The following is a 16,306-nucleotide window of genomic DNA, read 5'->3' as shown; positions in this document are numbered from 1 at the left end:
TCATACAAAGACAAACAGTTTTTGGGTATATAAGTAAAGTACCCTATTTTTGTGACATATTACAAAGTGGTGTGCATGCAAATTTACTTTCACCAATAACCTGCTATTCCTTACGGTACAATCTTTTGCATGAACTACATATGCATAAGATAATAAAGGAATATCTAAAAAAAAACACATTTAGCTTTGCATCAACTACATGTGCATATTGTTTTAAAGGAATCTCTACAAGTTTAGATTAACTGAGCACTGTTATTTAGAAGAAGCATATGATAGAATAATCAAGCCTTAAAATTTAAACTCTTTATTCTTGTTACTATTGACATTCTAAAAACATGGATCCCGCAATGATGGCAAATGAGATAGCCTCATTAAATCAGAAAGTGGATATTTTGGCACAGGGGTTAAGTGCAAAACGAAAATCACAGCTTAAAGCGTTTAATGAATGATTTCTTTTCACAAAAAGTGGTTGAACATGCAGAACCTCTCATAAACCCACCACAAGTCTTCTCTGGGGAACGTACACGTTTCCGTGAGTTCAAAAATGCATGTATGTTTTTGTTTTCCATGAAGCCCAAAACGTACTATACTGACAGAATCAAGGTATGTACTACCATTTCCTATCTCACTGGCGATCCAAGATCCTGGGCTGATAGATTCTATGAAACAGATGACCTATCTTGGATTCTTTAGAAAATTTTTTTAAGGCAATGGCAGTATTGTATGAGGATAGCAATACTCAGATAACCGCAGAAAATAACCTGAGAACCTTAAAACAGGGAAAAAGAGCGGTTGAGGACTATGTTGCAGACTTCCACTTATGGGCCACAGATTCCCAGTGGAATTCTGTTAGCTTAAAAAAACAATTTCGATTAGGTCTGTCTGAACATCTCAAGGATGAGATATCTCGCATAGAACCGCCTGAGACACTGGAGTCCCTCATAAAAATTAGCATTGCCATGGACAGAAGATACAGAGAAAGGAGGGCCGAAAAACAACACCCAGAAGCCTACCCCAAGGAATACACTAATTTCCAAAGTGAGAAAACCTTTTCAACTCCAGTACCCATGGAAATAGGTACCATCAGAGGGCCTTTGTCCCAAGAGGAGAAGCAAAGAAGGAGGATATCTAACCTCTGTATGTATTGTGGTAATAAGGACCACAATGTCTCTACCTGTCCAGTCCTGAACAGACAAAAGAGGGGTAAGAATCTTATTGTAAACCCTAACATTAATACTAACCATGACACCTTGTTCTTGCATTGTCTTTACAGTGGGACCAACATCATCTCAAGAGTGAGGCACTGATCGCCTCAGGCGCTTATGGGATGTTCATTGACCAAACCCTTGTAATTAAAAATAAAATACCTAGTGTGCTTAAGCAAACCCTTTTATGTGAAGGTTATTGATGGTTCTACTTACTTAAAGGGCCCAATCACACATCACACAATTCCAATGCTTGTATCAACCGATACCGGTCATAGAGAATATATTACTTTTGACATTATACCCAGCTCTTTACACCCCTTAATTCTAGGTTTCCCTTGGTTAAAAAAACACAATCCTAACATTAATTGGACTAATAACACAGTTATGTTTAAATCGTCTTATTGTTCCACTACATGTTTTGCTTATGTTGAGATTAAAAACCTACAACCTCAAATACCATTAGAGTATTCAGAGTTTTCAGACGTATTTGATCTTAAGGAGGCAGAAAACCTGCCTCCTCATAGACCCTATGATTGTCCTATTGATACCAAACTTGGGTCCACTATCCCATTTGGCCGTATCTTCCCTTTATCCCAGAAAGAATTGAAACATCTCAGAAAAGGTACCCCAATGAAAATCTCAGAAAAGGTTTTATCTCGATATCTACCTCCCACGCAGCTGCTGGGATATTTTTTGTTACCAACAAAGACGGAACCTTGCGTCCAATCATTGATTACAGGGGTCTAAATTCTATAACAATTAAAAACAGATACCCACTCCCTCTGATTCCAGAACTACTTGAAAGATTAACTGATGCATCCATTTACACTAAGTTAGATTTAAAGGGGGCATATAATTTAATACAGATGAGGAGCGGTGATGAGTGGCAAACAGCATTTAGAACCGTTATGGCCTTTTTCAGTATAATGTAATGCCTTTTGGTTTAACAAATGCACCCGCCACTTTCCAATTTTTTATTAATGATATCTTTAAAGACTTAATGGATGTGGGTGTCGTGATATATCTCAACGATATTTTAATCTATTCCAAGAATATTACTGATCAAGTAAAACACGTGAGGTGGGTCTTCGCTAGACTGAGAGAACATCACCTATACGCCAAAGCTGAGAAATGGGAGTTCCACGTAAAGACAATAAAGTTTTTGGGTTACATAATCTCCCCTAACGGTATACACATGGATCCAGTTAAGGTATCAGCAATAATTGACTGGCCAACTCCCACTTCAGTGAAGTCTCTACAGAGATTCTTAGGTTTCTCTAATTTTTATAGGAGATTCATCAAAGGATTTTCAACCACCATACAACCTTTAACCAAACTAACAGGAAAACAAAGATTTGTTTGGACTCAAGAAGCCCAAGAAGCTTTTGAACACCTAAAAGGATGTTTTTCCACTGCACCAGTTCTACAACTCCCTAACCCTGAATCTCAATTTATACTTGAGGTAGATGCCTCGAATGTGGGAATAGGTGCTATCCTCTCCCAACAAGGACTGGATACTCCAATACACCATCCTATTGCTTACTACTCTCGACTCCTGACCAATGCAGAGAAGAATTACTCTGTGGGTGATCTTGAACTTCTAGCCATTAAAAGCACTCTAGAACACTGGAGGCATTTGCTAGAAGGAACAGTCCTACCTTTCCACGTGTTAACCGATCACAAAAATCTACAATACCTTAAAAATAATAAAACCCTATCATCACGCCAAGTACGGTGGTCTCTTTATTTTGATCGATTTAACTTTAAGATCACATATAGACCTGGTTCAAAGAACGTACAAGCTGACGCTCTCTCGCGCTCTTTTGTAACTCACCCTGAAAAAGAAGAACTTCAACAAGTTATACCTTCCCATAAATTCATAGCTGTAACCTCTACTCTTCAAATTGACTTACTCTTAGCCCTTCAGAAGGATTTAAATATCCCATCTACTTGCATAAAAGATCTCACATCCGGGCTCCACTACTACAAACACCTGTTATACGTTCCTCCATCCTTAAGGAAGGACCTTCTACATCTTCACCATACTGCACCCCTATCTGGGCATCCTGGTATCTTAAAAACTCAGGAATTATTAACTAGGAATTACTGGTGGCCTGGATTAAAACAAGTCGCACTCACCTATGTAAGAAAGTGTCACGTTTGTGCCAGAAATAAAAAGGAACATCATTGTCCTTTTGGTTTATTAAAACCCTTGCCTGTACCTGAGGTACCTTGGACAGTGATTGGAATGGACTTCATTGTCGAATTACCAGCATCCAATAGTTTTACAACTATATTAGTTGTGGTTGATCACCTCACTAGATTAGCCCATTTCATTGCACTCAAGAAAATCCCCAATGCCATCACAACCGCGAAAACATTTTTCTTTCACAAAGTGAAATTGCATGGATTACCGACTTCAATAGTCACCGATCGCGGGACACAGTTTATGTCTAGATTCTGGAAGGAACTGTGTCGTTTATTGAAGATCACTTCAAGATTATCAATGGCTTTCCATCCTCAGTCCAACGGACTTACGGAAAGACTTAATCAAACCTTAGAGCAGTATCTGAGATGTTATATCTCACATCTTCAGGAAGATTGGTCTGAGTGGTTGCCGTTGGCGGAATTCGCTTACAATAATTCCATTAACTCATCAACCAAAACCTCACCTTTCTTTGCCACATATGGTTACCACCCTATGTCTTTACCTAACTCAATACCCACCTCTTCCTCTCTGTATGCCACAGATTATGTCACCAACCTGAAGCATACTTTGACTTCCTTAAAGCATCATCTTGTGAAGGCAAAATCTACTCAGAAGTTGTTTTTTGATAAAAAAAAACATATAAGTCCCCCTCCATATAAGGCTGGCGATCAAGTTTGGCTCTCAACGAAGAACCTCAAGCTAAAGGTGCCCAGTAAGAAATTAGCAAACCAATACATTGGACCTTTTCGGATACACTTCCCTATAAAGTTGTGAACAGAGCACCTATACATTGCTTGATTATTGAAATCCGATTGCTGATCTAAGCTGTCACAAGGGAAATACTCTCCGGATTCCTTTCTAAGCCTACTTATATTACTTGTCTCCTAAACACATCTAATAACGCTCTCAAGTGGGATTCGTTTCCATTCCTCACCTCCACATGTTCTGTGGTGATTCAAGCTTTCTATAGTGACGTGTGACGTCATCGATCCTCGTCTGCAGCCTCCACACTCAATGCGGTGTCTCTGTAAGTTTCTGAGTAACACACTTCCATCACTCCTCCGCAAAGGTTTACCACAGTGGACTGTAAGAGCTGCCGGATCACAGTTCAGACACAAGCATCTATGCGCAAGTATCATTTTACTACCTTGTCATTTGTTTCAAAAGTATCTTATTGACATTTAGAAGGAACTTCATATAGAATCTGCCTAATAACGCTAACCTGCTCACTAATACCTAACAGCTCTGCTGCATTCTTCTATCTATTGTTTCTGCTGAGTGCATGTTTCCTTTCACTACAGATTCCCTCAGAGTCTACATAAGCTGACTTATAATTGCTGAAAACTTTCATACAAAGACAAACAGTTTTTGGGTATATAAGTAAAGTACCCTATTTTTGTGACATATTACAACGTGGTGTGTATGCAAATTTACTTTCACCAATAACCTGCTATTCCTTAAGGTACAATCTTTTGCATGAACTACATATGCATAAGATATTAAAGGAATATCTTCAAAAACACATTTAGCTTTGCATCAACTACATGTGCATATTGTTTTAAAGGAATATCTACAAGTTTAGATTAACTGAGCACTGTTATTTAGAAGAAGCATATGATACTACCTGCACCTCCGGACTCTAACTTTCACCCATGTTCTCACTGTGAGACTGACAGTACTACTTAGAACTCCAGTCCCATGCCGAAGAGTACTACCCTCCATAAGAGACTATCGAAAACTTCTGACAACCTCCTGGGAAGAAAGGCAAATAATGACTGGGGGATGAGAGAAGTGGGAGGAGTATTTAAGCCTTTGGCTGGGGGTCTTTGCCTCCTCCTGGGGGCCAAGTTCTAAATTCCCAAAAGTAATTAATGCAGCTGTGGACTCTTTCCATTTATGAAGAAAATTCTCTGGTACTTTGGCAAGTTTTTCGCTGAACTTCTTGGCAGTGAAGGGGATAAAAATGCATTAAAACTGCCATAAGTTACATGCCTAGAATAAAATCATAGATGTCTTTTATAATAAGCAACATTTCTCATAACCCTTTTTAATTCTCAGACTTTCTGTATTAACATGCAAAGGGGGCTTTATTGTACATTATTGGTTCCTTTGCAAGTCACTTACAGAAAGAAGTGTGAGGTGGCTTTTTGATTTCCTAACACAATGGCTAAAAATCCCTAACTTTAATATAAGGGCCACACATACCAATTTTTATTTTCAAAGCTGGATAACAAGTGTCCATAATCTAGCAAAATAAATAATGAGCAAGAATATTTTTTTTTAACCACAATCATATTGAAACCTTGTATTTTCAACTACAATGTTATTTTAACATTAAATAAAAAAATATATAAAGTCAATCAGCTGAGATTGAATATGTTGTAATCTAAATACTCATAAAAGAAAAGACTAAACTTATGGGGCAAAGTCATTAAAAACCTGAATAAGAAAAAAAAACGCTGCACTTGTGGGGCAGAGTAATTGGGGAAAAAAAACTTTATAAATACAAAAATTAAAATGATATGGTCAGTGACCATGGTATTCTAACACATTTTTGTGCTCTGACTAAACGCTCACTGAGTGCGAAACCCTAAGAATATTTTTTTAACTATGCAGCTTCCAGCCTTTTTCTCTCACAAATTTGTATGGTTCAGCCACCATGCATGATGTTTCCATCTTGAGTTTGTGTATCTGGGAGTGACGGTTTTCATTACTGTCATTTGAATGCTGTTTGCAGTTGCTGTGAGGTAATACCCTACTAAAATTTAAAAAAATCAAAACAAACAGATAAGAATTTAAACTTCTGAACATCAATATTTTTTTTTTCAAATAAACTTTATCTTATATTTATATTTTCATATATATATATAGTTATTTATGTATATATTAAAATTACATATCTTCTTTATAAAAAAAAGTTGCCCAAATGAACAACAGGGCAGGAAAAAAAACACATTAAAAGAGAAAATGCAACATTAATAAAAGTCCACGTAGTAGAACACTGGGTTGGTTTTTAACAGTAGATTTGTCAAGGGTGCAGACGACACTGCAGAGGTTCCTATATGGGTTCAGTTTCAAAATGACCCATTTATTTGCTGAATATTTAGACGAGATGCTTCCAGGTAGGTTTTTCGTTGTATAGGTAGGTTGTCTAAAGTATATGCACTCTTCAGGGGCACTGCATCATCGTCTACAAAAAAAATAAATATATTATGTCATGAATAGTGCGATCAAGTGAGTGAGGCAGTAGATACAGTTCCTAGTGGTTTTAGCAAAGTGTTTAACAGCATATAACAAGCAAGTGAACAAAGTTAAGAATTTGACTCAGGACAGAGTATTTACTGTATTATTGGTCACTGTCGCTCAAATACGTTCAGAGGAAGTGATGAGGACTACTGGAGGATCTATGTTATCAGTGTTAGGCTCTTTTTGTTTAATATATTTGTAATATATTAGTGTATACTATTATTTAGAGCTGGGTTGACAAGGCCTAGCTTGCCAGGCATAAAATTATTATTTAAACATAAGTAAAACTATCAAAATTAAAAACTATGTGGGATTTAGAACGAAGGTCGAAGCATTTGGATCTAAAGCTTAACATACAATAAAACAAAATCAATTTAGGAAAAAACACCATAAGATAAAGAATACAAAGTTAATGATGCTAACATTCTGCATCACATGGAAGGAATAGGTTTCAGATTAGGAATGTCAAACTTTCTTTCTATGGAGGGCAATTAACTAATGATTTGTATTTATTTTTTGCATGGAGGGTTAATAACTAATGGTGGAATTGGCTGGGAGACAAATTATGTTACACATACACTTATGCTAAATATCTCAAAATAGAATTAGATTATAATCCCAGTTTTACTTTAAAAATGACAATGGATTTAATATATATATATATATAGTGTATGAAACAAATGTAATAAAATGTATTACAAACACACGTGTTTTGGATGAAAATTTACTGACGTCTGTTTTTAGCTCAGTGATATAAACTTGGTGATAGTAAGTGCCACATAAAAACCCAAGCTGGTCGGATGTGGCTGTTATATTGTTTCAGTGACCCTGTTTTAGCTATTATAAAAATAAATAGAAATTAAGCAAAACAGTGGCAAAACTAGCATACTACTAACTACTGATAATAAAAAGAAGGAAAAACCTATCACCAAAAAATATTTCTACATGCATATGTCACTTAACAGATCAGTAGTCAGTCATACTGTGCACAGCTCATAATATACTATGGGCCAGATTATGAGTGGAGCGTTATTTAGCACTTTCGCTAGAGCACTAATTGAGCTAGAAGTAAACTTTTTGCGTGTGTCGGGTTACGCTTGTATTATGAGTTAAAAGTTATCGAGATTGGACTAATCCGACGCCCTCAAACAGCTTACTCATAGTGCAATTAGTATATCGCGAGCATGATAATGTATTCCCCATCGAAGACAATGGAGCAAAATAAGTTGAATAAAAACACCCTACTCGCGTGCTAACCCGAACTCATGTTCTCAAGGGTGCTAAAACATGAAGAGATCTTTATATTAAAGCCCTTTGCTTGCCTTTTTTTTTCTATCTCCTGAGACCTAATATCTTTGAGCCCTTATCATTTTTGTGTGCAACATTTTTTATTTTATTTTTATTAGATGGTGTTAATATAAGGGTAACTGTACTTTGTAAAGTATTTTTTATGTGTTTTGTGAGACTTTTTTTCCCCTGTGAAACATTTAACCACAGCTCTGAGTATGAGCTAACCCAAAGAGTGTTAACTTGAATTGCGCTCAAGCGATCACATTTACTTTCAACTCATAATGCGAGCACAAGTTAACCTCTGCGCAAACAATCGCAAAAACTCAATATTGATTACGTACAAACATTTGCACTCCACTAAAAGTATGGGGACACCTGACCTTCACACATTGTTAGACATCCCATTCCAAAACCATGAACATTAATATGGAGTTGCCCCCCCCCCCCCATCTTTTGCAGCTATAACAGCCAAAAATATTGTTATCATATATGGGCTATATAGTGCTTTAGTGTTTTAAAATATAATCATGTTTCTAAGTTTTCATGGACTATCCCTAATTAAAGAAATATTTTTTTCAAAGGGAAATAAGTAATTTAATACTGTTTAAATAAGAACTACAAAATGGTGCACATAAGAAAAAAAGGATACATTTATAGAAACATACAAATAGTCAAAGGAATTTAGTAAGCTTCAAGGGGGAGATTTTGTTTATAGTCATTTAATGAGTCTATAAAATGTTTAATTAAGAAAAAAAGATATTGCAATTCAGTCATTATTTATTTTGCCTACTTGTTGTAAACTTCCACTGAATATTGATTTAGTTTCTTTCTGTTGATTCCATTTGGTTTTTAAGGAGATCTATCCCTGGATTGCTCTGGATTTGCAAAACTTTATAAATTGTGCTAACAAAATGACAGTGTTAAATGACTTTAAAATAATACATTTTGAATGTTGTGCCTAATTGCTGATATATTCTGAGACTGGTAACATTCATTGGACCTATTGGTTTGTATAAACCAACAGAATATTGTATTCTATTTATTAAGGAATATGGGAAGTTCAGATTTATAAATGTTTGAAATAGTTCAAGTATATATACAAATTAGATTGCTCAGTGTGGTTCCTTTTCTATAATGTGCCCTATACAAAGCAGTTTTGTTAACTTTTAGAGATTATAGAGTTCTCTAGCAAGCAGTGGCTTCCATTCCTTGTTCTTTATACGTTGTGTATGTATCTAGTGTTTATTATATATATATATATAGATATAGTCATAATTCTGTTAAACAGTTATTCCTTAGCTGTGCAGTGCAACAGTAAAGTGTCTATTTTAGGACACTGACAAACATCATAGTGAGTTATTAGAATGAGCGTAGATTTCAAAATGACAACTGATAATGACTTTTATTTTGAGGGGAAATAAAATATTAGCAACCCATCAGCTATCTGAAACTAGTCTTCACATGTTAATGGTTACTAAAGAAAAAAGTAATGGAGCTGCTGTTATGGGTAAAAATAAAAACCATACAACTTTATTTTATCCTCATTTTTTTTAATTCCAACTCACTTGAACATCCCCTTTTCATTTTGAGAACAATAAAATGACACCCTATGTATTCAGAAAGTGTCATGTATTGAAAATGTTCAAACGAACCTCTTCCTACACTGAGCTGCAAAAGAAAATATTAAGGAAATAAAATGTTATGGATTATTGTATATATTGTATATGTAATGATCTTTATTTCATTTGGCTCTGCAAACAACCAATAGAACTTACATTGTCATGGTTACAACAATAAACAAGTTTCTATAAATTGCTTACCCCAACCTAAGAATGACTAAGAATCAACTTTTGAAGTGGGAAATGGACTTGTCTATAACTTTAGATGTTTATTTTTGAAGGTTTTGGCTAAACAGTGCAGCATCAGGTGCCAATTCACCTATAACTTTTACTTTTGTGTATCCTTAATAAAAAGGCTGGGGGCACCAACGTCTATGCATCGTATTACACGTAAAGAAAGGAATCAGCAGCCATACTTTTGTTGTGTACAACTGTATGAGTCCAGTAGATGGGAACTAGCAGCCTCAAGATTCCAGTCAAACATCTCCAGCACTTTGTAGCACTCTACTCGGGTCTTCAATCCGAGGCAAAACAGCTGTTCAACCTGTGTGAAGAGTATTTGCCGTAATTATATACAAGTCAGGTTAGGAGAATGATACAGGTAACTGGGAAATAGTTAAGGACAGCATTAGAGAGAGATGGAATTTCAGTAGTATAGCAAGTGGACTGAATGTTTACTGTAATTAATCTGACTTGTCAGAGAAATAAAAAACAAAACTGATTAAGACCTGCAGGAAAAAAAGATACATTATTAAAATGTTGTTCTATTGAGTAGTGACACTTATTTTACACCTCGGGATTAAATGCAATTACAGATATGTTTATGCCTGTTGCACCATATTAACTGATTTAATGAACTGGTCTTAAAGCTGTCAGCTTTGGAAAGTAAAATGTATACCTTAGAATTACTATTCTCACATTATGTTAATGTGCTTATTTTAAAACTTTACCAATTTAACAGTCAACACTGAATTGCACATAAGTGTGTTTTCATTTTGAATTAAAGCATTTATTCAAATACAGGTATATTATAAACGTTACGTGTTTGAATGCTGGTGCATAGGCCACATGCCGCATATGTGCGCATGCTGCTGAAATAATGATAGCTTTAACTAGAAGCTATTTTGATAATCAATATATATTGCAAAATGCACATGTCAGTTCTATTATGTCCCTGTAAGTAGATGTTCTACTATACTGTACACCTGCACATAATTTATTTTGCTGTGCTTTTATCCCTATACTGACAACAGCATCACACTTATTAAAAAACTGAACACATGCTTGTTCCTGCTAGTTCAAAGAACAATAAATACAAACTTAAATCTCATATATATTTACAGTATTTGGTCTACTCTTTCTGTAAATAACTTTAGCATATTGTGGTCCCCCTCTCCTTACAGGACAGGATACTTGTAATGCATATTGTATTATCCACAGATTGTGTCTGGGTACAGGGCAATACTACAGTCTCACATTTCAGCGTAGAGTAGCCTTTGATTGGACAAAGAAAAGGAAGCACAAGTTCAACAAGGCCTTTCAAAATGCTACATCCCTAGACTGCTCTGAAATAGCAGTGGTGTATATAGAAGAATATGTTTATGATACTGGAGGAAGAAATTACAATAATATTCAGTAGCACATATAGGACCAATAAACAAGCTATAGAAGTGATACAATCCTCAAGACCATCCTTTATAAGGCAATGCATTACGTACTTTTCAGATTTAGAAGTTCTCTACATGCTTCACACATAAAAACATTGAAAGCACACTAAATATGGAGGAGCATGTAAAGAAAACATATATAGAGACTCACTACATGTGCCATATTTAAAGGGACATGAAACACAAAAATTTTCTTTCATGATTCAGATAGAGAATACAATTTTAAACAACTTTCTAATGTACTTCTATTATTTCATTTGTTTTATTTTCTTGGTATCATTTGTTCAAGGAGCAGCAATGCACTACTGGCTTCTAACTAAACACATGGGTGAGCCAATGACAATCGGGATATATATGCAGTGACCAATCAGCAGCTAGAACCTAGTTTCTCTGCTGCTCATGAGCTTTCATAGATAAACCTTTTAGCAAAGAATAACATGAGAATGAAGCAAATTAAATAATAGAAGTAATTTGGAAAGTTGTTTAAATTCGTATTCTCTATCTGAATCATGAAAGAAAAATTTTGGGTTTCATGTCCCTATAAGGGATGCTAAATCTTACTGGGGCTATAACAAAGGAGACAAATCTTATAGACTTTACTATGTAAATAGCCCTAAAAAATAGATAAACATAAAGGACAAAGAAAATGCTGCGTTTTGATAATCTACAAAACAGCAGACACCACTATCAGTGAGACATAATCCTACATTGATGCTGTTAAAAAATAAATTTAAGTGTCACCAATGGACACAACACCTTACCACCTTTTTCCTGCGCATGATGGAATAGGGTTACTGCAGACACCCCATAGTATTCCAACCCAAAACATTTCCACAGCACCAAGGATATTGTCACAGTCTTTATTGTAAATGCGGTTGACTCTGGTATTATTGATATCAAGGTAAAATAAATCTTATTTAATCAAAACCCTGTTATTCCAGTTAAGTACACATTGCCAAAAATGCATAAAAACTATAAATGCTCCACTGGCTGTCCCATTGTGGCTAGTGTGAATTCAGTGTTTTCAAATGTGTCTAACTTGTTAGATAAAATCCTACAACCAGAGGTGTAACTAGAAACCACAGGGCCCAGGTGCAAGAATCTAAGAAGCCCCCCCCACTACCCCTCCCCCTCCCAAAAAAGGTGAATTTAATAAATATATATAATTTTTTTTACATTTAACACAGAAAAAAATGTGAATCAGATTACATGTCTGCAAAAGGAGGTACCCTGTGCCCACAGTCCGTGAGATGGTCTGACCCCCTATTACTGTATATAGTGACACTATTTAACCCCCCAACTGTATATAGTAAATTAGTGAAACAGTCTGTAATCTGCCAGTGAGATGGCTGGCCTGACCCTACCCGCCCAGTACTTTATAAAGTGACCACAGTAGTCAGTGACATGGTCCACCCCCCATACTGTATATAGTGGTACTGTATAGTGATACTGTTTACCCCCTGCCCCCCATGCTGTAGTAACAAGGTCTGTAATTTGCTGGTTTCACAAACATACACAAACACACATACTACATGCATAAATACACACACACACACATAAACACCAATGGGTAAAACATAAACACTAACCCCTGTAGTCATTTCACACTCACATGATATCAGTGCAGGCAGTGGTAGGTTAACGTTTTTTATATAAAAAAAAAATATATAAAAAAAAATGTTTTAAATTTTTTTTTTTTAAGCTGGGCCGCACCTGCGACCTCTGCACCCCCTGTAGTTTTGGCCCTGCCTACAACCATTTGTGGAACTTGATAGTTCACATTTAAAAATACAAGTGAATTTATTAGAAGAATAGCTAATTTGGAGTTACCCTGTGAAAAATATATTTTAAACACTTTAGATGTAGGTAGCCTATATACATCTATAAAACATGAATGTAGTATAGGAGCAGTGATGAGTACTTTAAGAAAAAGTCACCCATTTGAAGAAAAGCAATTGTCATTTTATGAAAAACTATTAAGAGTAATATTATATCATAAATCTTTTTTATTTCAAGATTCTTTTTATGTACAGAAACAAGGTACAGCTATCAGCTTGAATGTAGCCCCCTCATATGCCAATATATATGGGAGTTTTTGAAGAGAGAAATAGGTGTATGAACATGATTTATTTCTAGAACATGGCACCATCTGGTGGATATATATCGATAATATATTTGGCATATAGGGGGTAGCATTGAGTCCAAATAAGGCTTTGAAGATGATTTAAATTGTATAGTATCTGGTTGCAAATTTTCTCTTGAATACAGTGAGGAAGCAGTTCATTTTCTAGATACCAAGGCATACAGGAATATAATAAGTAATAGTTTGAGATTATATATTTATAGTAAACCAACAGATAGGAATAACATGTTACACTATACAAGTTACCATAATCACAATTCATTCGTGTGAATAGGATTGTCAGCGATGACAGTCTGGTAACGTATAGGTTAAAAACAATGAGTAAAACGTTTTTAGAAAGAGGTCATCCAAAACCACTAATTGAGAAGGAAATAGGTAGGATTTTGGTAAATAGGAAACAAGAAACATCTAGTGGTAATGAAAGAAGAAAGAATTCAAATAGACTAGTGTTTGTATCACAATACAATCCGTATAGTAAAAAAATTGAATCAATCATTAGACGACACTGGTATATTTTGCAACAATGTAATGTGGATATAAAGGAATTTTATGAATTTCCAATGATGGCATATTAAAAAGTACCAAGTTTGAGAGACAAATTAGTTAAAACTCATATAGGCTGTTGTAAACAATTCAGTCAGAAATTTATTTCATCTAAAAATGATGGGTGAATTGTACCAGAAGGGTACGTGATGGGATCAATAAACATCGGTCAAACATAAGATGTAAATATACTTTCTGGAAGCAGGTCATTCTATTAGCCAGCTATGCTGGCAGATTATAGACAGTGTGAAAAGACCAAGGAGGGGAGGCAATTGGGAAATTTTGTTAAAACAAAGAGAGGTATTCTGGATATGTAAATTGGACACTATGATTCCTAAAAGTTTAAAGAAAGAAAGAGACATGACATTATTTTTTTCAATAAACATTTAAAGGTGCATGTAGTGTAGTGTAGTTCAGATGTCTGATATAATCTCGATACATTCTGTTGTACAGGGAGTGCAGAATTATTAGGCAAGTTGTATTTTTGAGGATTAATTTTATTATTGAACAACAACCATGTTCTCAATGAACCCAAAAAACTAATTAATATCAAAGCTGAATAGCTTTGGAAGTAGTTTTTAGTTTGTTTTTAGTTATAGCTATTTTAGGGGGATATCTGTGTGTGCAGGTGACTATTACTGTGCATAATTATTAGGCAACTTAACAAAAAACAAATATATACCCATTTCAATTATTTATTTTTACCAGTGAAACCAATATAACATCTCAACATTCACAAATATACATTTCTGACATTCAAAAACAAAACAAAAACAAATCAGTGACCAATATAGCCACCTTTCTTTGCAAGGACACTCAAAAGCCTGCCATCCATGGATTCTGTCAGTGTTTTGATCTGTTCACCATCAACATCGCGTGCAGCAGCAACCACATCCTCCCAGACACTGTTCAGAGAGGTGTACTGTTTTCCCTCCTTGTAAATCTCACATTTGATGATGGACCACAGGTTCTCAATGGGGTTCAGATCAGGTGAACAAGGAGGCCATGTCATTAGATTTTCTTCTTTTATACCCTTTCTTGCCAGCCACGCTGGGGAGTACTTGGACGCGTGTGATGGAGCATTGTCCTGCATGAAAATCATGTTTTTCTTGAAGGATGCAGACTTCTTCCTGTACCACTGCTTGAAGAAGGTGTCTTCCAGAAACTGGCAGTAGGACTGGGAGTTGAGCTTGACTCCATCCTCAACCCGAAAAGGCCCCACAAGCTCATCTTTGATGATACCAGCCCAAACCAGTACTCCACCTCCACCTTGCTGGCGTCTGAGTTGGACTGGAGCTCTCTGCCCTTTACCAATCCAGCCACGGGCCCATCCATCTGGCCCATCAAGACTCACTCTCATTTCATCAGTCCATAAAACCTTAGAAAAATCAGTCTTGAGATATTTCTTGGCCCAGTCTTGACGTTTCAGCTTGTGTGTCTTGTTCAGTGGTGGTCGTCTTTCAGCCTTTCTTACCTTGGCCATGTCTCTGAGTATTGCACACCTTGTGCTTTTGGGCACTCCAGTGATGTTGCAGCTCTGAAATATGGCCAAACTGGTGTCAAGTGGCATCTTGGCAGCTGCACGCTTGACTTTTCTCAGTTCATGGGCAGTTATTTTGCGCCTTGGTTTTTCCACACGCTTCTTGCGACCCTGTTGACTATTTTGAATGAAACGCTTGATTGTTCGATGATCACGCTTCAGAAGCTTTGCAATTTTAAGAGTGCTGCATCCCTCTGCAAGATATCTCACTATTTTTGACTTTTCTGAGCCTGTCAATTCCTTCTTTTGACCCATTTTGCCAAAGGAAAGGAAGTTGCCTTATAATTATGCACACCTGATATAGGGTGTTGATGTCATTAGACCACACCCCTTCTCATTACAGAGATGCACATCACCTAATATGCTTAATTGGTAGTAGGCTTTCGAGCCTATACAGCTTGGAGTAAGACAACATGCATAAAGAGGAAGATGTGGTCAAAATACTCATTTGCCTAATAATTCTGCACACAGTGTATAGAGCATTATTATTTTAATTTGTAACTTAATGAAAACTGGGTTTTTTATGACCACTAGGTGGCACTATGTAAAGATAGTATTATTATAATAGGTGATATATGGTTTGGTAATAGTTTGTAATTGTTGTATATTTAAAGCACTGATTCAGGTGAATCTATATGGGATGATTAAGGAAAAGTAACCTAAAATGTCGTCTGTGATATTCTAGACCTATATGTTCCAATAAAGGTTGTGATAATATCCTTGGTGCTGTGGAATTTTTTTGGATTGAAAAAATAAATGATAGCAATACAAACAAATAAATAAAATAAGTGTAAGTATGTCTCAAACTGACCAGGCTATAGAAAAACAACAAGCAGAATAA

General features: G+C 35.8%; 1 protein-coding gene across 1 annotated transcript in view; it reads right to left on the bottom strand.

Annotated features, from left to right (window-relative positions):
- Positions 1-5,895: 5,895 nt before the first annotated feature.
- The window catches only part of TNK2 (tyrosine kinase non receptor 2), a 555,703-nt gene continuing 545,292 nt past the window's right edge, over positions 5,896-16,306 (bottom strand). Inside the window, exons 17-18 of the mRNA XM_053710269.1 lie at positions 9,989-10,116; positions 5,896-6,607 (exon numbers count right to left, since the gene is read on the bottom strand). Of these exons, the coding sequence (XP_053566244.1) occupies positions 6,601-6,607; positions 9,989-10,116 (135 nt within the window). The 3' untranslated portion in view covers positions 5,896-6,600. The remainder of the gene's footprint in view (positions 6,608-9,988; positions 10,117-16,306) is intronic.

This window comes from Bombina bombina, chromosome 4 (genome assembly GCF_027579735.1).
Source record: "Bombina bombina isolate aBomBom1 chromosome 4, aBomBom1.pri, whole genome shotgun sequence".
Lineage (NCBI taxonomy): Eukaryota > Metazoa > Chordata > Amphibia > Anura > Bombinatoridae > Bombina > Bombina bombina.
Note: the sequence above shows the minus strand (reverse complement) of the source record. Positions and strands in the feature narration are given on the sequence as shown.